Source organism: Engraulis encrasicolus, chromosome 23 (assembly GCF_034702125.1).
Source record: "Engraulis encrasicolus isolate BLACKSEA-1 chromosome 23, IST_EnEncr_1.0, whole genome shotgun sequence".
In the NCBI taxonomy this organism is placed as follows: domain Eukaryota; kingdom Metazoa; phylum Chordata; class Actinopteri; order Clupeiformes; family Engraulidae; genus Engraulis; species Engraulis encrasicolus.
In genome coordinates, this window is record NC_085879.1 from 31280822 (window position 1) to 31304705 (window position 23884).

General features: G+C 42.8%; 1 protein-coding gene across 5 annotated transcripts; it reads right to left on the reverse strand.

Moving 5' to 3' along the window:
• Nucleotides 1-1311: 1311 nt before the first annotated feature.
• On the reverse strand, nt 1312-21971 carry LOC134440624 (C-terminal binding protein 1). Of its 5 annotated transcripts, none has more exons than XM_063190746.1 (10): nt 21609-21971; nt 14818-14972; nt 13388-13532; nt 12042-12248; nt 10199-10413; nt 7972-8102; nt 7615-7736; nt 4578-4692; nt 4052-4117; nt 1312-3561 (listed from the first exon to the last, which is right to left on the reverse strand). In XM_063190746.1, exons 1-10 carry the CDS (start codon nt 21646-21648, stop codon nt 3348-3350), a joined length of 1410 nt encoding a protein of 469 aa, XP_063046816.1. In that variant the 5' UTR covers nt 21649-21971; the 3' UTR covers nt 1312-3347. The 5 variants fall into 5 exon arrangements, with proteins under 5 accessions (XP_063046816.1, XP_063046815.1, XP_063046818.1 ...); XM_063190745.1 differs by having other exon boundaries at nt 7615-7742; nt 21609-21970; XM_063190748.1 differs by lacking the exon at nt 4052-4117 and having other exon boundaries at nt 1312-3528; nt 7615-7742; nt 21609-21968.
• Nucleotides 21972-23884: the final 1913 nt, after the last annotated feature.

Below are 23884 nucleotides of genomic sequence, written 5' to 3' on the forward strand. Positions count from 1 at the left end.
GGAGAGGTAAGGGTGGGATTCAAACCTGTAACTCTGTGATCTTCAGTCCAACTCCCTAACCATTACACCACGGCTGCGAACAAATTTTCATGTTTTTTTGTGTGACCATGAAACCCACAATTAACCATGTTTTTTTTTTGCATGGTCGGCTCCCCCAGGTACCCTGCCCCCACTTTGAGAATCACTTGTCTAGAGAAACATGTGCACTTATCTTGTGTTAGCCCAACAACATGGCCGTGCGCTAACAAAAGTTAGACCCACCGTACTGTAACAATTTGGTCATGTCACTCTACGGTTGCTCAGAGACCTTGTAGGGAATCCTCCTGATCATCTTCATTGGTACCTTTGATCATGCTAGTACCTCACAAAGCTGAGCCCTATAGGTAAAGAAGATGGGGTTTAGCTCAGAGTTACCGGTTGAAATTGCACCCTTCCACTCTATATTTTGCTCCATGGCTGAGGTGGGCCTTGAGCAAGGCACCTTACCTCACACTGCTCCAGGGACTGTAACCAATACTCTGTACTTAAAAAACAAGCTGTAATTCCTGACTATGACAAACATCCAAAAGGTTCGTTGAAACAACACAGAGTCAGCAGCTGCAGTGAGCACCAAAGGTCATGCAGTGACTGAGGTTGTGAGCATTATGTGCGTCCGAAACTCAGAGGGCTAAACACTGCCACCATGTGGTATTAGATCAGATGACAGGCACCAGTGGATAGGCAGCAAAATGCCAGTGGAGAAATTGGTTAAACTAATATAACTGTCAATAACTGCATTAGTAAAAGTTAGTTACAAACATTTTCCCTTTACATGTTTTGTGTGTCCACATTCTGCCCATGATGGGAGGCTATATAGAAATACTCTTGTGAGGACTTTGATTGTACTCTGTATAACAGGGTTATTCAAATGGCGGCAAGGTTCTGGCCCCCCACAAGCCCCTTGAAATACGGAATCATTGTTCAGAAATTAGAGATTTTCGGGTTCTGTATGCTGGAAATTTCACCTAAGAAATGCAAAACTTTCTGGGGTAGGATCCCCAGAACCCCCACCTCAATGAAGTGTCCCTTATTTTTTTAATTGACAGTCGGCAAGTGTTAAGTTTAACTACACATTGGAGACTGGTCCAACGCACTTGTCTTGACTTGACTTATATTTGAACAGACAAAAAAGCCACACAAAAAAAAGCCAAAGAAGGCATGAAACATGATGCCACCCCCCGGCATCAATAAATTATACTCTACTCTTTTTCTCTCTCATTTCTTAACCAAGAATGTTTAGATACACAGCGTGTTTTCAACAAGGTTTTATTTCTTTTTAAAATAATTCATACAAATGCATATGGTCACAAACACCTCTTTTTGGATTTAACAAAAAATATTTTATATTTGTGTGTTTCTGGTTTCTGTGTTTGTTTTGGATAGATAGATAGATAGATAGATAGATAGATAGATAGATAGATAGATAGATAGATAGATAGATAGATAGATAGATAGATAGATAGATAGATAGATGAGTGGATAGATAGTAGACAGACAGATAAATACATTGATGTATTGCTAGCCTACCACGTTACCAGAAAGATATCAATTTTATTGTAGGCAATAGTCTGCTGCCCCAGGTCCTGCAGCAAAAAAATGCTATTTATTTTATTTAACATCGACAATCAATTACACATGGACAGGCAAGCAGGTCATCAGCTGTGCACATCTTTTAAACTCGATGATGTACTCAAGATGGAATCTTTTTTTAACACAGAAAAAGAATACATGCTCCTCGAAAAAATTAATAAATTCACATTATGTTTACCTTTGAAGCAATACTCATGATCCACAATACAGAGTAGGGGGGCTGGGGGGCTAGCTCATATTTTCCTGAGAAGATGTGCAAAAAACTGCCTCATTTGGGGATGGTTAATTAAAACCAACAGTTTCAAGGTCTGTCAACACTGCCGAAAATAGGAATTAGGGTGAATGAAGTACATTTATAATGTACTGTTAATCTTTAAGTAAGATATAACCGTGTACTCGTATAACTGTGAAGTGTAACTTTGTACAGTATATCACTTTCATTTCATTGTAAAATGAAGAATTACTATGGATCACATCAGAAATTAGTTGTCTCTTGCTCAGGAAATGTTCAGACAAAGTAAAAAATTAACTTGTGTTTTTCTCTATAAAGGAAAAAAAAGTCACAATAAAGTGCATGTAATTAGCCTATGACTTCTCATAGCTGCTCTGGTTGCTAGGAAATTGCGGAACACAGTTACAATGTAGAGAGGCCCAATCACCGAGACGTTCTATGTGGAACTACCTGTAAGACAATCTTTGCAATCACCATCTAATAGACATTCTAATAGAAATCTAATAGACCCCAAAGTTCCTTCCTGGATCCTGCGACTCCCTTGAACTTTTGTTATAAAGCATATGTTGCCTCATATGTCGCCTCGCAAGTCATGTGGATTTTGTAGGCCTTCGTCTCTCATTTTACCGTCATTTCGAAACTGTTTCTGCAATTGATGTTTGAAGGGAAAAAAGAAAGTCTGCTACCTCCCACATCATGTGAATGTTTTTAGTGGTATGTATTTCATTTCACCTCCAAACTGTTTCTCCAATTGATATTGTTTAAGAAAGGAAAACTAAAGTGAAGTGTAATACTATGTAGTTTAAGGTAAACAATAACTCCAGCAGTGCCAGACACTGATGCTGTCAGCTGATCAGAATTTGTTGAATTTGAATGATATCGCATCGCAATCTTTTTTTTTGCGATACTCCTGGAACATTTCTTCTTCATGTGTTGTTCTGTGTAGTAATATCTTCGTTTCAGTTACAGTCATCATAATTGCTGCATTGTGGGATGGGTTTTAAGTCATAAATACAGCTAAAATTATTAATAGAACCAATCGATTGACTGTAAAATAATTTAAGATACATTGTCCATCTTTAAACAACATTGGCATCTATTTCATCCGTGGATTAGGGAGAGGGTACATTCATGTCATATATACTTCTGTCACACAAGAAGCCAAAAGACAAAACAGATAATAAAAAAATGCCCACTGTACTCAGACAAACTACAAATTAAAGGTTTGTTTACACACACTCTGAATCGACAAATTTCTTCTTTTTTTCTCCCCTCATGAAAACAAAACAAGTCACAATTAGATCAAGGTTACTCCATGGCAGAAGTTCTGTTTTTTTTCTTTCTTTTCTTCTCTTTTCTTTTCATCGCTTCTCTTCTAGCTGTTCATGATCTTGTGTGTTGTCCTCTCCAGCCGTCACGCCATGTGGACTGTCACTGTGGCCGTCTCTAGGATGGATGCTACTCGTTGTTGTCGTCGCTAAGCTAGCTACTCGTTGGGGTGTTGTTCTCTGTCGGGCTCTGCCTTCCCCGCGTTGCCAGGCGACGGGGCGTGCGGCGGGTGGGCTACGGTGGGCAGGCTGTGGGTGATGGGCACGGTACTAGGCACGATGCCTTCGATGGGTGGCGGCAGGCCTCCTGACGCCAGGCTCCCCACCCCCGGCGGGTACCTGAGGTTAACAATATAGCTTTGAGGAGCAAAGCTTTCAGAGAAAGAGGTTACAAGACGTGCCATATGTGATGTATTTTTATATGTTGTAAATGCATTGTAATGCAGAAAATACAGCATGTGGTAGCTAGACAGCTTGGCACAACAAGCCTAACTTCAACATGACTTAATTCAATTGAACAATTGCCCGTATAATGACATAAAGCGGTTTGTGCTATGCCATTCACTCCATCAATTTAAAAAAAAGTTTCTTGAAAGTGTTATTTCTATGTCAGTAACTTAGTGTTTGTTAGGTCATTTCAATTTCTCAACCAAGCAATTAAGATATGAACTGGTTAGGGAAGGCCATAGCCATCAATAGACGAGTCTGATGGCCAATCCCATTTACAGCTGTGTTCCAATTGTTCTACTCAAAAATGGCGACTCAGGGCTGTTCATGGTGCTGTGTTAGTGCCAGGAAGTGGCCCCCACAGCAAGGTGTAGTATAGCCTATATTGCTAGTGCATATATTTGTTGGTAAATACCCAGAAATGTAGTTTGCTTCTCTGTAATTTTGGCTTGTTATGTAGTTGAGCTGGATTGGACATACCCTGAGGAAAAACAACACAGCTATAACCAAACAGGCGCAACCCACAAGGCAAGAGAAGCAGAGGGAGACCCAAGAACAACTGGAGAAGGAGCACAGAGCAGGCTGTAAAGAAAAGGGGACTGGCGTGGAAACAGCTGGAGAAAATTGCCCAAGACAGACGAGGGTGGAAACTCTTCATCTCTATCGGGTTTTCTGGGAGTTTAACCTCCCATCTTAAATTAAATCAAACCAGTGTGTAAATCGTAATGGTTAAGGAGATGGGCTTTAGATCAGAGGGTGGCAGGTTCAAATCCCACCCTTTCACTCCCTACCATTCTCCATGGCTGAGGTGCGAGGCACCTAACACCTAACATTGCTCCATGGACTGTAACCAATACCCTGTCCATTACTGTAATTTGCTTTGGATAAAATTGTCAGCTAAGTGTAATGTAATGTAATGTGCGGTTGTTTGGGAGTATTACCTGTATGCTCCATTGAGCTCTGGGTGCACTGTGGAGGGGTCAATTCCCGCCCAGTGTGTGGTTTGGTTCAGGAATTCTTTGTTTACACAGTTCTTCAGACTGTCGGGAATGCGACCTGCAAGAGAGAGAAAAAAAGCGAAGATGAAACGAAAAAAAAAAGAAAAGTCACTCTGCAGAAATGTACACAATATCCCAGATCTCCCAGATAATAGGAAACTAATATCATCACTGGTGTGGTGTCACCCTAGCTTCATTCAAATAATTCTGCTTGGCTTCTAGAATTCTGTTATGCTTCCTATAGTTGTGCTAGGATTATATCTCCTGGTATTCATGGGTAGGCTAGTCCAGAGATATGCCTTAGATGGGCCCCTCAAATGGTTGAATTCTTGGGCCTCGCTCCTACTGCTCATTTTGTTCATCACTGCGCCCCCCGCTGGTTAAACTGAGGAGGTCTACTTGCATGAGAAGATGCACTGATTTGGAATAGAAGGAGAAAGCACGAGTTCAACAACAAAAAAATCCTCTCCTGACATCAAGTGTCACCAAGCATTCAAGGCTTTTTTTTCACGGTTAGTTAAATTTCAACTGAAGTTTACCTTCCCTTTTGCTGCTTTGTTTTCACTGCTGCTTTCTCTACTCTCTTAAGGCAAATACTTCTGGCAGTCTTGCCGTCTCTGCTTTCAGTTTGAGTGAGCAGTTATACGCAGGAACGGCGTGACGTGTGCCATGTCCGATACGCCCTGTTATGGGGGAAAACATTGGGGGGCAATGCAAGTCAATTGGTGGTGTTGGGAAAGAATAAACGAAAGCCCAACACGCCGAAAAGATGTTGTGTTCAAATAATATAGCCGAACAACCGTGGCTGAAGCATGGTCTGTGTTCATTTAGGCTAGCCAATGTAGAATGTATGTTAATGAGACATTCGGTTTGTTTTCCCCCAATAAGGGGCGCAGCGCACATTCACGAGCAAAGTACCCAAATGGCCACTCAGGCGTAATATGGCTCTCTACTGATCTCACTGTTAAAGGGACAGTTTGGTCAATTTCAACATGCAGTTGTATTGCTCACGCTACCCTTGTCTTGTCAGTACCTGGTGATGCCACATTTTTCGGCTCAGCCCTTTCCGAGATATGAGCAATTCTAATGGGGGCAGCGTTTGTTTACATTTTTAAAAAATGAAACATAGGCCAACTCCAAATATTTTCCCAAAAGGTACTGCTGTTTGCTAGTTGTCTGCTGATGTTTTATAACCTTTTGGATGTTTTTGGGAATAAATTAAAAAAAAAATTTGAAATGTAAACAAAGAGCTGCCCCCATTACAATGACCAGGATCTCGGAAACGGCTGAAGAAGAAGAAAAAAAATCTCAGGCACTGACAAGTCCAGGGTAGTGTGAGCATTACAACTGCATGTTGAAATTGACCAAACTGTCCCTTTAACCTTTGATGACTTCTTATCCCAGAGCTGACTTGTTATGGTTCGACATACGTATATCTGACCTTTCTGGTTATGTGCACTTCAAAGCTTATGAAATGATCTCACAGTTTACGCGGAGCAGACAGGCATGATGACAAGGCGTGTTACCAACACATATCTCATATGTATCTCTGGGCTAACCTATAAAGGCTACATATCCCAACTCTTACCTGTGATGGCCCTGCGTATCTCAGCGCTAACCTATAATGACTTAGCACATGTGCCAGCTCTACCTGTCATGGTTCCCCATGTCGCATTTCCTGCTTTGGTTCAGATGGTTCACAGTTATGTCTCACCTGTGATGGCCGTGTATATCTCCTTAGCTGTATTGACTCTCACCTGTGATGGCTGCATACGTGTACTTATCTCATGGCTTACCTACTGTAGTATAAATGCTACATATCCCAACTCTCACCTGTGATAGCCCTGCATTAGCTATAAATAGTGTTAGCTATAGGGCTTAGCTATAAAGACAACATAGCCTGGCTCTCATCTGTGATGGCTACATACATACCCCATAGCTTACCTAGTATGAAGGCTACATATCCCAAACTGTCACCTGTGATGGCCCGGTGTATCTCCTCAGCTGTATTGAATATACAGTATACAGCATATAGCCCATATCTCACCTGTGATAGGCCTGCATATCTCATTGCTCAAAGGCTACATATCCTGCGTATCTCAGGGCTTAGGTATAAAGACAACATAGCCCTGTTCTCACCTGTGATGGCTACATATATCCCATGGCTTACCTAGTAGAAAGGCTACATATACCAACTCTCACCTGTATTGGCTACATACGTATCCCATGGCTAACCTAGTATAAAGACTACATATCCCAGTTTTCACCTGTGATAGCCCTGCGTATCTCAGGGCTTAGCTATAAAGAATACATGTCCCAACTCTCACCTGTGATGGCCCTGCGTATCTCAGGGCTTAGCTATAAAGACTACATATCCCAGTTTTCACCTGTGATAGCCCTGCGTATCTCAGGGCTTAGCTATAAAGAATACATATCCCAACTCTCACCTGTGATGGCCCTGCGTATCTCAGGGCTGAGCTACCTCTCAACTGTAATGGCTACATAGTACGTATCCCATGGCTTACCTAGTATAAAGGCTACATATCCCTGCTCTCACCTGTGATGGCCCGGCGTATGTCCTCAGCTGTATTGAACATATCCTATATCTCACCTGTGATGGCCCTGTGTATCTCATGGCTTATCTAGTATAAATGAAGAGTTCAGATGCAAAACCCCCCAACTCGATTTCTGAAGACCTGCACTTCTGCATGTTTAGAGAACCCCGTTGTGGGTTTGGTTTACATTCATGTACTTGATAATACATATAAATAGTTATATTACATAAATAAAATAAGAAAATATGCAATTTTGATAGCTTTGTATTAAATAAAAATGAATTAAGATTATTTTTTGAAAAGGCACTGCATCTGAACTCTTCAAATGTTACATATCCCATATGATATCTCACCTGTGATGGCCCTGCGTATCTCATGGGTGGCTTATCTAGTATAAATGTTACATATCCCATATGATACCTCACCTGTGATGGCCCTGCGTATCTCCTTGGCCGCCTCTTCTCTCATCTCTATGGAGGCCTGCTCGCTGTACCAGGCCGCGTGGGGGGTGCAGATCAGGTTGGGGGCGTCCTTCAGGGGACCTTGGCTGAAGCTGAGAGAGTGATGCGTTACTGAGGAAGAGTTTCGTGTGACACAGTACAGGACATTGTGCTGCAATGGTAATAAGGTCAATGACGTCAGGTGGTGAAACCACTGTTCATGGTCATAAATGAAATAGTAATTGGTAATTATATTGCTATGAATATGCTTCTTAGATAATGTCATGTACTGCGATGAATATGCTTCCTAAATAATAAAACTAGTTTTTTGTAGGCCCTCACCTGAAGGGTTCTGTCTCGTGTACGTCGAGGGCGGCTCCGCGTATCCTGCCCTCCTTCAGGGCCTGTGCCAGGGCCTTCTCGTCCACCAGCCCTCCCCTCGCCGTGTTCACCAGGAACGCACCCTGACGCATCTGCAACATAGACACATGAGTAGTGATTAGTGAGAAGTAGTGGCATTTTGCCTAATCTTAATCGCATAATGTCACGTGGACTTGACTCACATGAAGTGGAACTCATCTTTAACATCAATAAATGGTGACTTCATTTGGACTTATGCCTTTTGACCTATAAAGCCTTTTTTACTTTCAATTGCATCCCAAAGATTTAAAGGTATCCATTCAGTCCAGTAAAACATACTTGACATTTTGCAACTGTCCATTTTGCCAAAAGAATGCAAGAATCATTTAGTGGTTTTCTTAATGTAGATGTACAGTAGTTCCTCGTTCCTTTGATTAACCATGACAAAAGCCAGCCCCTCCTACTCCTTTCATTTTGAGGCACACTGCCCATACCTGTTTAATGGCGAAATCTGCTCATATTTTACACTTTCCCATTCGTGCTCGATTTTGAAGTCTACTCATATTTACACTTTCCCATACTGGCTTGATGGTGAAGTCATTGATGAAGTGTGTTATGACTGAATGTTACATCTGCTTATTAAATGGATTTACATCTATGGTGGGCATACCTATTTTACGGTGAAGTCGTTGATGAGATGGTGGTAAACATGAATTATTATTTAGTAAATATTCATGAAAAGATTAAATTTGGCAATAGGCAGAACCAGGGCTCTAAATTAACACACGCCAACCCGCCAAACACGGGTGAAAATTAATTTTGGCCGGTAGAAAAAAATGCCTACCCGCCCATTTGGCTAGTAGCGCCCGAGTAGCCTACAGTAAATTGTGAACGGTAAACGGCGGCTTGTAGGCCTATGACAACGATACGGCGAGATTTCCTACATTACCCATAAACACTCCCGTCATGACCCCACCCCACCGTCAGCTTTCCGAAGCAGCAGCCACTCCGTGCTGCTGTTGCGCGCGCCAGGAGAGAAAAGCATTTCAGAACTCTTGTGCGCTCACACTATTTTGACAGGCAACTCTCCCCTGCTCCTGTCGCTTTCGCTCCACCACTTTTAACGTCACTATTAGGCCTACTGTTACTATTAGCATTCACCGACACCGACACACCTTGCTCTAACAGGCTGCCTTTTTAAGCTGCTCGGACCTGACCGAAGAGTTTCAATAACAGGAGTGTTGTGGAACGAAATTGCGACAAGGGCAGAGGAGGAGAACGGACTGTCAGAGTAGTGTGAGCGTAGCTGTCAGTTGTCGTCTGAAATGTTTTAAATCCTGGCGCAACTAAGTTGGAAATCCCACGCCATCGGAAAGAAGGGCAGACATTATGCCCGTGCGAGAAGGCTACGTGCGCTACGTACGCTATGGAAGTAACAAAGGAAGCGAACTTTTCCGTGATATTATTTGCTTTTAGTTAAACACAGCGTAGGCTTCTTGTTATTTTGTTGCGCATGGTAGAGAAGAGCTCCTGGAGGAAATAATGGTGCCTATAGCATCATACTGTAGGCCACATAAACACACAATAGGCACACACGACATCATATCCATTTATTGCACAACGTGTGTGTGTGTGTGTGTGTGTGTGTGTGTGTGTGTGTGTGTGTGTGTGTGTGTGTGTGTGTGTGTGTGTGGACCTCTCCTCTCCTCCTCTTCTTTTCCTCTCATCTCTTCTCCTTCCTTGGAGTGTGAGGTTTTGTAGTGTTTGGCTGTGTGTTTAAAGGTCTGTTGTGTGTGTGGCTTGTGTGATGTGATTCATTGTTTTCAGAGGTAAAAATAAGGTAAAAATAAAGCAGTTTAAAAAGTATAATGTGCTTATTACAGACCTAGTATGTAGGCCTATAGTGTTTATGTGTTGTGGAAATTTGAATAAAATGACCATAATAATAATAATAATAATAATAATAATAATAATAATAATATAAAAAACCCACAACTAGCCTAATGCATATAGCCTATTTTGGCAAGATTAAAAAATGGCTAGTTGAACTTCTGTTTGGCTGGTAAGAAAAAATGTCTACTAGCCAAATTGGCTGGTGGTGGAAAAAGTTAATTTAGAGCCCTGGGTAGGACAGTTTCCAATGAGCAGCATAGTTGCAATACCTACTCTGGCCACCATCCTACACAGTGCACCTTTCAATGGCTTTCACCTGTTTGATGGTGAAGTCGTTGATGAGGTGGTGGTTGTGCTCGTTGAGGCTGCAGTGCAGGGAGACGCAGTCCGAGTGAAACAGGAGATCTTGCAGGGTGTTGACCCTCTGCAGTCCCAGCGCTCTCTCCATCCCGTCTAACAGGTACGGGTCATAGAAGATCACATTGAAGCCAAAAGCCTTGGCTCTTAATGCTACAGCCTGGCCAACACGACCTAGAAGGAAAAAAGATCAGTCAAGTCAAGTCGGCTTTATTGTCAGTTTCTTCATATGCACAGGTCATACCAGGCCTGGACTGGTAATCTGGCATACAGGGCATTTTCCAGGTGGGCCGACAGTCCCCAGGGGCCGATACTGTTGTTGTTGTGGTTGTTTTCCTGGGGGTTGGCCCACAAATCAGAGGCCCATTGGTCCATCGTCAATGTAGACAGTGGATTCAGCCAGTCAAGATATAGTATGAATGTGAACTGTGCGTGTTCGGGGCCCACTTTTTGGGCCCAGTCCAGTCCTGGGTCATACAAGGAAATTGAAATGACATTTCTCTCTTTCACATGCCAGAGCATAGACATACACTGGACTGACATTAACACACAGACATTTAAGTGTGACACAGGACCAGTAACAGGGGAAAGAAGATGAGGAGCACAGTCATATGCAACTGGATATGTTTTTGGAGCTTGACTGTCATTTTGTTTGTTACCCATGGAGCTTCATTAGTTGTTATGTTAAGGCTCTTGGAGTTACATTTCTGAAAACTGGAGGTGGATAATTTGCCAGGCCACGTCCTCCTAGTGATGCAACAGTCAGGCCAGGACCAATTTATCGTTTCTGAGCTCCGGAGAAATCAGGAACTCCACCCACTTTGTCGGGAAGCAATCAACTTTGAGCAGCTCCAACAGCCCTGTGTAGAGGCGTGTTCAAGGCAGTGACGTGGTGAGACGTTCTATTGGGACTAAGAAAATGTTTGGTTTAAACTTCGGGCACAGCCTTTTCTGGCCTCAACCAGTAGCAAACCAAGGGAGGTGGGTTAACCAGACCGTTTGGGAAACGTCTTTCAAGTTGTAGGACGGATAAAGGGCTAAGTTAGAATACTGTATGTGATGGTGACTGGAGAGTGCAGATGAGGTAGGTTGGACATAGAAATGATGACTGTGGTGGGCAGTCCTGGGGTTGAAGTGTGTGGGAGCTTAGCTACTGTCCCAGGCAGCTGAATCGTACTGTGTGTGTACACCAAAAGCGACCAATGCAACCAGAGCAAGAAAAGTTATTTCTCTATGGACGGTCGGCGAATTGAGCGACCAAAGCAAATGCTCCGGGATTTCAGAGATCAAAAGTCAGCTAATAGTATGGTAATGAGCTATGACGCTCTTTGCCGAAAACCCATTTGCCATGTTCATATCTTTGAATGTCCCAGGCTGACAAATCAGAGCCGTTATGCAATTACACAAATCAGAACATGTCAAAATACTATGAATTCATGGTGAAATTTCTTCAACGATCTTGGCTACTCAGTAGCTTTGGTAATTTCTGGTATGCACGCACAGTTAGAGTTTCTGCATGCATGTCTGTGTGTTACTACTGACCTAGGCAGATGATGCCTAGTGTATCTTCGGCATGTGTGTCTGTGTCTGTGTCTGTGTCTGTGTGGGTCTGTTGGTGTCTGTGTCTGTGTGTGTGTTGCTGTAGCTACTGACGTAGGCTGATAATGCCTAGTGTCTTGTCTGTGCGTGTGTGTGTGTGTGTGTGTGTGTGTGTGCGTGTGTGTGTGTCAGTGTGTGTGTGTGTGTGTGTGTGTGTGTGTGCGTGTGTGTGTGTCAGTGTGTGTCTGTAGCTAGCTACTCACCAAGGCCAATGATGCCTAGCGTCTCCCCTCGGATGCGAGCGGCGCCCGAGGCCACGTCCCGTATCTGCTCGACGCTCTGTATACGCGAGCCTTCCCTCAGGGCTTGGTGGAGCCACGTGGTGCGCCGGTACAGGTTCAGGATGTGGCACAGCGTCGAGTCCGCCGTCTCCTCCACCGACGCCGCCGGCATGTTGCACACCGCAATACCTGGAGGCACATTTAACCCATGTTAGCCTAAGCCCTTTCTGGGAAAAGGTGCTCTCTGCCTTTTAAAACCGAAATATCTGGCTGTGGATTTAAATATGGATGGGATAAGGATGGCAGATATGTCAGGAGGGATGTGATGAGGATTGATGTGATAAGGACTGGGTACTGGGGCGATATCACAAAGAACTTTGGATCTTTTTACATATTGGCTGATGCCAGTTCATGATCACTATTAGGACTAACTGCAGCGGCAGCCTAATGCCTTGTTCACACCAAGAGCAGATCTACGCTAACTGAGCGACGGAAGTCATTATTTCTCTATGGAGGGGAAGCCAACTGGGCTACCAGAGCGAATTCGCCAGTGGCGAAGTGAACTGAGCGACCAGAGCAAATATCAAGGATTAAGGTCAAGATAACATTATGGAAATGAGCTATGACGCGGTTCGGCGAAAATCAATTGGAATTATCACCGAATGTCCCAGGCTGTCAATCCAGAGCCATTATGTGATTAGCTAAATCGAACACATCAATCTCACGTCCAGAGCGAATAAAGCAAATTCATGGCAAATCTTCTTCTTCTACCTCCGCTACCAGGCAGCGTAGGTCGCCCTTGGTCTGGACGCAGTATAATCCTTAGCTAGCAAGTAGTTCTTATGATCAAATGGTTGTAGGTTTGAATCCCGTTCCAATGGGATGAATCTGGGTGCTCCAGTATGATAATCTCTTGAACTCTGGTGACCTTTCTCTTTCTTGCTCTTGACTTGACCACACATTCCTTAAAGGACTGTAAATCACCTCGGATCAAAGCAGTATAGGTTCAGGTTAGGGCTGCACAATATCAGAAAAAAAATCATACTCGATAACAGCATGCAATACCTCAATAATGATATTTAAACAATATTTAGAAATATAGCAGAGTGTTTTTCTTGTCACTAATTTGTCGGTCTGTGTGGGGGGCGCAGCATTGTTCGTGGCAAGCTTCTTGCTCATTTGTTGACAGCTAGTGATTGGACAGCACAACAAATGTGTTTCTTGTTATGGATAATTAAGTCATTTTTGCGATATGCGTATCGCCACTCTTGATATCGCGATTTCGATACATTTTCGATATATTGTGCAGCCCTAGTTCAGGTACTTACCTAGGTCTCCTGCTGATTTGATGTCAATGTTGTCAAATCCGCTTCCTATGCGGACAATGATGCGCAGGGCTTTGAACTTCTCCAGGTCCTCCCTCATAAGGGTGATGGTGTGGTACATCAAGGCACCCACCGCCTCATTCAGCACCTGGAGAGAGGGGAGCCATACATAGGGTTTTTTGTGCACAAACATTGATGTTGTGAGGAGGGGCAAGTGGCAGCCAACCATGTGAGCTAATTTTTTGACCGACTGTGGTTTCCAACAGTAGTTGAACAGTGCGCAGCCAGGGTCGCGTAGCTAGCCAGAGATTGTTTACAAATGTAATAATAATACAGGCATTAAAACAGACATAATTAGCCTTTTTCACATTTAAGTCAAACAAGTACAGTAAAGCGCTGTTTTGAAGCTGAACAGAAAAAAACACCAACCCGTTTCAATAGAAAATAGTGGACTGTACTGTATGGTAAGTTTCTAGGTCCCTGAAAAAGGTCCATGGGGAAAGGAAGTGTGGAATGGATGGAGTGGCATCTTTACATTGCACAGTTCTAGGTTCTAGATTCTATAAATCTGCATGGATGGTTTATGGAACTAATGGTACGTCTTTACATTAGCAGGGTTCCAACCTGGGCCAACCTGGGCCATAGGTGGGAGTGAGCTGCCGCCGGAGAGTTTGCAAACACGTCATAATCAATAATAGTTGATCAAAGAGTCTTCATTAAAACGATAACAGTAACGTATTTTATGAACTCAAAATGCAAGGCAAGTTGTCTTGTGAATTGTTTTGGATGTTGACAGACTGGACTGTAGAAGATTCTAGTAGAAGTAACTGTATTGCCTCTGTCTAGCCTGAGGTATCTATCCCCACATTGCTCCGGGGACTGTACCTTGTACCCAAATGGGGAGTTGGGGCTTACCGTCTGTGGAGCACTACTGTAGGTCCAGGTCTGAATTGCACCCATATGCACGTAGGACGGGTGTGGGTGCTCTCTTACACCATTATCCACAACTGAATTGTCCCTGAGCAAGGAGCCTAATCTAACATTGTTCCAGAGTCTAAAGAGAGGCTTTGGATGAAAGTTTGAAAGTATCTGCTAAATTAAATGTAATGTAGAGTGAGTTCTTTACTCACTTTACTTTACTTCTTTACAAACTTTGTGTTTCGATGGATCTCTTGGTGGACACAGAAGACAAAATCATTTTTATCTAGGGTGGTGTGTTAATTTTCATTTGTATTTTGCAGCCACTTGTTAAATGCACCTCAACGCACCTTTTCGTGTATCTCCTGTGTGGAATGGGCATCACAGAAGACCACTTTGGTATCATTGTTTTAAACCCCTTTGCGCAGAGCCTATTTTAACTCTCTACATCAGTAAGAGGTCAATACTGGTGTGTAGATTTTCATTTGGTTTTTGAAGCTAACTGCTCAACGTACCTTTTCGTGTATCTCCTGTGTGGACTGGGCATCACAGAAGGCGACGGTGGCGACGTCCTTGAGGATGGGCATCTCCACGGTGCAGTCGCGCCCATCCAGCAGCGCCACCAGGGGGCGAGGGTGCATCGGCCCGTTCAGGATCGGCGGCCGGATGCCTAGAGAAGAAGGAAACGTCAAAAATCTTTGTTAGTACGTATCTTTGTTTTGTGTTTGATCTTACCTTTACTATTAAAGGTACCCATATTGGATTTTTTTGGCATTGTGGGACAGTTGTTTCTGTAATCCTGGTATATACATAGATGATTTGAGAAATATCTTATATATCCATGCACCGTGAAACATCATTCTTGAGTCCTATACTTGATGGCTCCCTGAACTCTCTCCATAAAATAAATATTAATACTGGACTTCCTTACCGGCCCATTTCCACTGGAATAAATAAATGTCCCAAAAACCCTCTTACAATTATAGACAAGCCTTAGCCTGATAGGCCAGCCAGCCCACATTAAATTGTGTGCTCGGTCCAAGGTGAATAACACAGACGGCAGCAGCGAGCGATTAAGTCAGGGGTATTCAAATGGCGGCCCTGGGGCCAGATGCGGCCCTTGGACAGCAAGGTTCTGGCCCCCCACAAGCCCTTTCAAATACAGAATCGTTTTTTGGAATTTAGAGATAAAAGTGGTAACACTTTATTTTAGGGACACATCTATTAGCACTAATACATACAATATTAATGCCTGTGTAAGTAACTTGTAAGGCATGTACTAAGCAAAATAAGACAGTTGTTAAGCATGTATTCACAAATGTCTTGTTCATGCCCAATTAGGGATTTATTACTAATATAACCTTAGTAAGGACCAGTAAGCCTATATTTCTATTTATTAGTAAGTAGTAAGTGGCAGAATACAATGTGTATAAGCTCCCGACACACTGTGTGAACAAACCCTGAACAGTGTGAAAACAGATGCAGAATAAGGGTCCCTATTCTAAAGTGATGCATTGGTCAGCCCAGATGGCTCAGGGCCTCTGCACTACCAAAGTCCTAGGGCCCCCACACCACCCAGGCCTGCACTACCTAGCCCCCCCGATCTACAAAGTGTAAGGGTATATCAAATAATTAATACTTATCCGGCCGAGTCATCTAGTTTTCTCTTGTTCACATCAATGAGAGGGAGGTAACAAGAGTCTATATATAGCAAGGATTGAACGTACACTTGTCAATGGCGGTGGGTTGGTGAGATGTAATTTTTTTTCATGTACCACTGAGTTTTAATTGTAAAAAAAACCAAAATAAATGCAGAACATTAGAATAATAGTTTTGAAGCAAAACTAAACTACTCTTTTGTGATAATTAAGTGAATGTTTGAGAACATTAGCTTCAAGAAGTGCAGTGCATGATGGGTACGCAATCTAGGCCAACAGACAACCTACCCAGCTCTGAGCCTACGTCCTTAGCTCCTCCCCTCACTTGTGAAATTTAGTTGCTATCCAAACAATTTGCCATGTACGTAACAACAGAAATATTATCATTGCTGCATTGGCCATGCATTGCATTTCTGACTAAGGGCGTAGCCTACCCATCATGCACTGCACTTCTTGTAGCTAAGTTTTCTCAAACATTAACTTATTTATCAGAAAGGAATAGCTTAGTTTCGCTTCCAAACTATTACTCATTGTTATATTCTGCATTTATTGCAGGGTTTTTACAATTAAAACTAATCGGTGTATGAAAAAATGACAACTCACCACCCACCGTCATTGATAACTTTACGTCCAATCGTTGCTATATAATGCTTCCAATTACTCATTAACAGAATAAGTAGAATAAGTGAGATCTTCATACCTACTGAGACTAATGTAGACTCTGAAATGTTCTTACACTTTGCTTCCCGGGGGGGGTGGGGGGCGTAGAGTGGGGGCCCTAGGTAGTTCGGGGGCCCTAAGCCATCTGGGCTGAGCAATGCATCACTTTAGAATAGGGACCCTTATTCCACATCTGTTTTCACACTGTTCAGGGTTTGTTCACACAGTGTACCAGGAGCTTATACACATTGTATTCTGGCCCTTACTGCTTACACATAAATAGAAATCTAGGTCTACTAGGTCCTTACTAAGGTTATATTGGTAATAAATCCCTTATTGTGCATGAACAAGACATTTGTGAATACATGCTTAACAACTGTCTTATTTTGCTTAGTACATGCCTTACAAGTTACTTACACATGCATTAATATTTTATGTATTAGTGCTAATAGATGTGTCCCTAAAATAAAGTGTTACCATAAAAGTATGGGCTCCGTTATCGTGCTGAAACGGGACACGGGACGTTAAAATGCAGGAAATTACATCTAAGAAATGCACATTTTTCTGGGGGAGGACCCCCAGACCCTCCACTTCAATGAAGTCTCCCATATTTTTTTAATTGAGAGTTGGCAACCATAACACATACGTATAGTTCGGCCCCTTTACTGGGAGGAATTAGAAAAAATGGCCTATATAATTGAATACCCCTGGATTAAGTTTTCAAATCTATTTCTTCAGTAGCACAAATAGCCTTTGCCATATTCTACAATGACACATCAAAAGAGAGTTTTGAGACTGTTTGTGCCGTTGGCACCAAAAACAAAAGAATCACAATACCAGGGGTGTCAAACTCAAATTCTCTGAGGGCCGAAATTAAAGTCTTGAATGACGTCGCGGGCCGAACTTAAATTGTTCATGCACGCGCGCTTCATACTCAAAATCAAATTTCACAATCATTCATTCTCATCATACATGGTAGTTCGAATGTGCCTGTCTGTTGGATGACTATGAGGTGTTACAGAGGTCCAATTATATTCCAGTAACACACTAAATGTTCAAATCTTATTACGCTATATATTAATGGTGTATGAGGGCCAACTGTAACACATTTGAAATGATCTTGCGGCCAAAAAAAATGATTTGGCAACTGGGCCTGAGTTGGACATCCCTGCCAGAGCCTGATAATGCACACTGCAATAGTCAAAATAGATTTAATTAAATTCCACAAACTTTGCATTGTCATTCTAGTTATAGCAAATGCATTACAGGGACCTTGTCTTAACGCATTCATCTATGTCATCCCCTTATAGCTGATCTACACGCACCTACAGTACTATCTATGTCAACAACTCTACCATAAAACAAGACGACATCATTTACGCAAACATTACTACCTCTGAACTCTGTAACCCCCAGCAAAGCGCTGTGCAGCTGCCAGTCCAGGCCTGCGCTCAACTCTGCACTGTCCATAGTAAGAACTGAATGAGCTGAATGAGAGGAGGACTTGAGCAGAGATATTGGAAGAAAGTGAAGTGAAAGCCCAACTGGGAAACTCCAACTCTCATTGTCATTGTGACACAGCACTCCACAGCCCACAAGTGTTCGCTCCACACAGCACACAACAAAATTGCATTTATGCCTCACCCGTGCAAGGGAGATGCCCCAAATGGCGCCCGCAAGGGACCAGTGCGGCGGGACGGTACCATGCTCAGGGTACCTCAGTCATGGAGGAGGATGGGGGAGAGCATTGGGTAATTACTCCCAACACCAACCTGGCAGGTTGGGAGTCGAACCAGCAACCTTTGGGCAAACGCCCTAACCGCTTACCCATGACTGCCCAAAGAGGTGTGGCTGTGGAAATTCCTATTAATTCAGGTCATGGTGGCCAAAGGAGCAATACTGAAAGAACTGGACGTCTTCTCTTGAGTCTTTCATTTAGAAGGCTAGAACTGTCGAGGCCTTTCAGATAAAAGATTAACAAGTATGCCGGTTTTAAATGGAAATGGTTTTTTTTTCATCCGGGGGGAGTAAGACTGACTGGAGCATGTACTTTTCAGCCTAAAAATGTTTGCTCATGCATTGGCCCGTATATAAATGGCCTATTGTAAAGAGTGCTATCTGTGGCTCTTTTATGAATCTTGGCAGCGTGCAAACAGCAGGAAATAGTGAGGACCAGCAGGCATATTATTGGCATCCTCTTAACAACAGCTCTCTCTCTGCTTTCCTTTCATTCAGATGGCGCTGCCGTGTGCAGACTGCAGACTGTCCACTGAGATTACATTACATGACATTACACTTAGATTGTGCTTTTATCCAAAGGGACTTAGTTATGTACAGGGTATTGGTTACAGTGCCTGGAGCAGTGTGGGGTTTAGTGCCTAGCTCAAGGGACTCAGACTGCACACAGTCCACTGAGAGTACTACAGTATAACCTTTTTTCCCTTGACATGAAACAAGTGTTGAGTATATCTTTAATAATCTACTTGATAATCTACCTTAACGTCCTTTGGGGTTGATAAAAGTACTCTACTGATGGGCAATGGACAATCTGATCTCCCCTGCTATCATCCAGTAATGCAAATCCACAGCTTTGACCATGGGTTATTGAGCTGCAAAACAGTTCAAGTAGATAACTCAATGGACTATTTAAATCCAGTCTAGACCTGGATGTGACAGGCTCAAAAGATGGATTTTGGGGTTGTATTGTTCATCCCAAGGTATTGTCTCCCTTGCCTAAAACATGTATGAATGTACATTATATATTGCACGCTGTTACACTCAAGCCAAGGAGATAAAAGCCAAAATGGGAATGTTCTTTTCCTATTTTGTTCCATTATATTCCCTTGACTTGTGATTACAATATTGTGAAATACTGTCCATAAACATCATGAATGGATACATTGTACTGTACCTGTTACACATATGTCAAAAATGTAAAACGAAAAAGACGGTGTACTTTTCCCATGTGCTTTGCCCCAAATACTGCAAATAAGCAACATTGTTGCAAAAACAAGAAATAAAGATTAAAGAGACAACCGACACGCCTGCTAATCTCCATAACACAGAGCTACAGTACAGCCGGCTGCCAAAGTAAACATACGAACGCACCTGAATCCACCCATCTCATCTCCTCACGTCCTGTACGTCCAATCCACCCCCATCCCCATATTTACCCACGTCCACTGACTGCACAGAGATATCGTAGGCTACGTACATTGATTGGTGTAATGATTTTGTTTTGGGGACCGCCTCAAAAAAACAGATGTGTATTCTCAATCATCCAAGGAAAGAATTAGAAATTGATATACACTGGTCACTGGTCCAATCATTTCACCCCCCCTACCCATATCTCCATATACAGTCTATGGATATACTGTAGATTGAGACAGTAAATATTCCTTTGTTTTGTCATTTTGGCTTGGGGACTGTGTCTTCTCAAGGGGTTATCTTACGATTAATAAAGAATTTGAATTTGAGTATAGCCAGTTGTCCAGTCAGTCAGTCCACCATCTAGCCATTGTCTTCCTTCCATGTCCAGTTCGCGCTCCACACGTTTAACCATCTTTGTTACACATAGCCATCATAGGAGCCTTGTCAACCTCATTCTGAAATAAAAACCCTTTCTCTTTCTTCTTTTTTTTCACGCAACGCACACCTATTGTTTTACCAACCTGCATTTGTGCCAAAATTACTGATATTAAACAGTTCATGTGAATCCCCCTGTGATGACCAAAATCACACGCCTTCCTGACACACACACACACACACACACACACACACACACACACACACACACACACACACACACACACACACACACACACACACACACACACACACACACACACACACACACACACACACACACACACACAAACATATCAAATTAGGCATGAAGGAAAATAAATCTGTGCTCCTTGTGTAGCAGCCTAATCCAAAAAGGATCATGTACTCTATTGAAATTGATATATATCCTGTACACTGACACTGATTTGAATGAATAAGCTTTTTTATCAGATAATACCATGTAGTCCGTCATTCACATAGCCTAACCTACTGGCCAAAGGACTTCTACAAAAAAAACAACCAACCCTCGGGGTAGTTAATCACTCCGATTGACACTGTGCTGACACCCCGGTGTTGCACATGACAATACAACAGGACCCCTGTACACACCGCTTACTTAGCTGCCGGACAAGTCTGACACAACCCAAAAAAACCCTTGTATAACGTGCTATAAATCACTGCTTTTGTCAATGACTCAATGTAATTCTACTCCCCTTTTCTGGGTGGCTTGATCTGCTTCTAAAGAACAGAATCAGAAGCCATTGAATGAAGGCTGTGGAATCAACTAATGGTTCTGATTCTAGAAGGCAGAATAGAAAAGACTACACTACACAGACTCTGCCTGCTGAATCCTCACGTTCAGTCATGACAGTCTTTAAGGAGATATGTAGTGATCGTTTTGCCGCTCATCAGGTATTGAGCTGAAACCACATCCAAACCCAAACTGAAACTGGGCATCAAGCCTGCACGCATGCATTTCCACATGGGCACACACAATGATAAACACACGAAACGAGGCAAGGCAAGGCACACAAGGGGGGGTGGAGGAGGGGGGTTGGGGGGGAGCAGAAATTCTAGCATTTTCTGTGTGTAAATGGTTAAGATGAAAGATAATGGGTAGCGACAGAAAAAGATGGGGGAGGGGAGCAAAGGAAAGCAAAGGAAAAAGAAGGGAAGGGAAAGGAAAGGAAGGGAAGAAGGGGGAGGGGTAGGCAGAACACTGTACAATACGCACCCCTACACACCACACACCACACTGACATGCACACACACACACACACACGTACGGTAGGCTACGAACAGAGCAGAGCACCACAAACACTAACACTACACGGAGGAGACGGAGACGATAGATATCTGGAGAGCTGAGATCATGCGTGGAAGTGAAGTATGGCATATAAAAGGCAATGGTTAGTGTTTACCTAAAGGCAAGCCTTTGTTGAGCAAATGCGAGCTTCCCATCTTTTAGTGCTACGCCCAACAGGAAGGAGACAGTGTGACTTCAGCATTCAGTAAAAAATCCACAGCATATGGCGGCTACTTCAGATTTTCTTATTCTTTTTCCCCCTGCCCTTCAGAAACAATCGTACACACATATGCCCCCTCCCTCTCTCTTTTTCCTGTTGTCCACTTTCCCTCCCACTTACTCTCCCCCTCTCTCTCTTTCTCTGTCTCCCCTTCGCTCTGTCTCTCTCTCTCCCCTTCTCTCTCTCTCTCTCTCTCTCCTTTTTCCCTCTCCTGCTTCTCTCGCTCTCTGTGTCTCGCTCTCGCTCTCCCTCACGTTCTATTCCAGCCTGACAAATAGGCACGCACACACAGAATGGAAGTGTCACAGGGAGTGAGAGTGAGAAAGAGAGAGTGTGCGTGTGCGAGAGAGAGAGGGAGAGAAAGAAAGGGGGAGGGAGGGAGCGAGGGAAGTAAGAAAAAGAGAGAGGGGGGAACAAGGAGGAGCCTCTGACACCCTGTGAAAAAAATTGATCTTTTGTTTCCTAGAGTCACGGCAAGGCAGGGGAGGGGACAAAAGAAGAAGAGATCATCTGCAAATAGGAAAAAAAGATAGACACATCTCTTCACTTGTTCTCACCTAATCTTCCTGTAATTCTAAACCTTTTAGAGATTTTGAAATCTGTTCAAGAAAAAAATCAGACCATTGTAATACAACTCGGTACAAAGAAAACAATGGACTATTCAAATGCATTGCCCTCATGCAAACACAGAAGTGTGTTTCTATTATACAGAATCAAAATAATGTCAAGCAATATGGCACAAATCAATGTTTTAAGAAATCACATCATTCAACATTTGGCATCTCAACAAAACAGTGGATGCTCTGTGGACCAGGTAGCAATGTACTAGATACCAGCGGTGATTTATTCAATTTGGACAGTTCAATATGTGATATGTAAATAGTTCTACCTTTGCACTTTATGTAGGTTGCATTTATTAAGATAATGATGGATTAAAATGCAGCATGAAATCATACTTAGCTTCAACCACAAACACTGTATGTGATTACATAGTATATTCATAATAAACTTTAAGGTGATACTGTCCCATTTTTAGAAAGAAGCTCATATTACACCTCCCCTTGAGTTAAATAATAGGTTTTTACCGTTCTCCTGTACTTTCAATCGTTTTCTGGTTATGGCAGTGCAAATTTTACCTCCAGGCTAGCAGTTAACATTGAGTCCTATGAGACCAGTTAGCCGCCAGCTGGTCTCATAGGACTCAATGTTAACTGCTAGCATGGAGGTAAAATTTGCAACGTTTTTTTCAACTGTTGAAAGTACAGGAGAAAGGTAAAACTCAATTATTTAAGTCAAGGAGACGTGTAATATGAACTTACTTCCAAAAATGGGACAGAATCACTTTAAGCTTAAGCTTACTTCATTTACTATCGAGTAGATACGAAATGTGACAGAACTGCCTCTATCTATAAAGTATAGTGTGGGTAATACTCAAACTTTTTCCTTTAGTTTCTAAAAGCATAATAACACAGTGGGTTTACATACAGTGTTGAATCTCGCCCTCAAACCCGTGCCTGCAGTTCACCTAGGGAGCGCTGTCGAGACAGCAGAGCTCATAAGGCTGGCGCTAATAACTGACAATTGTGCTCGCTGTCTGCTGAAACTTGACAATATTACTGTAAGTTCTGAGAAACCAATGTGAATTTCAATGAAATGTACAATAACCTGGGAATTATGTCCTTCTGATTTCCTACAGCGTTGGCATTTATGAGTCAGGCTCCGCTAGCATCTTGCTAACAAAATTGCTTTACGGTCGTCGTGATCACAGCAATGCAGCCGGCCGACCAATCTAAACGCAGTGTGTGAAGCCACTCGTGACGTCATATTGACAATAAAGACGTATTTTACAAAGATCCAGCAAGTTTAAACATTCAAACTAACTGCTGTTTGAAAGGATAATCTATCCTGCCTTTTGGAAAAATAAAATGAAACGATGATACCAATTCTCTCCCAAAGCAATGGCAGCATCGTGGTTGAGCTCCATGCAACCCCATTCATTTCAACAGCCTCTGCGCTCCTTGGCGCTCCTCTGCGCTGTCTGGATGGCGCCACTTAGTGGACAGTACCACCCGGAAAAAGTAGCGAGATTCCTCTCTCGTATTACCCATAAACTCTCTCTGATAATAACTTTAATTTAAAGTTTGACCTCTCTGTGACCTTGACCTTTCACC

Coding starts and splice junctions, on each gene's coding strand:
- LOC134440624 (XM_063190745.1), bottom strand. CDS start 21,648: ATGGGAAGCTCGCATTTGCTCAACAAAGGCTTGCCTTTAG. Junction 12,249..13,387: donor CAAATCAGCAGGAGACCTAG/GTAAGTACCTGA, acceptor ATGTGCCTCCAG/GTATTGCGGTGTGCAACATG. Junction 7,743..7,971: donor CACGAGACAGAACCCTTCAG/GTGAGGGCCTAC, acceptor TCACTCTCTCAG/CTTCAGCCAAGGTCCCCTGA.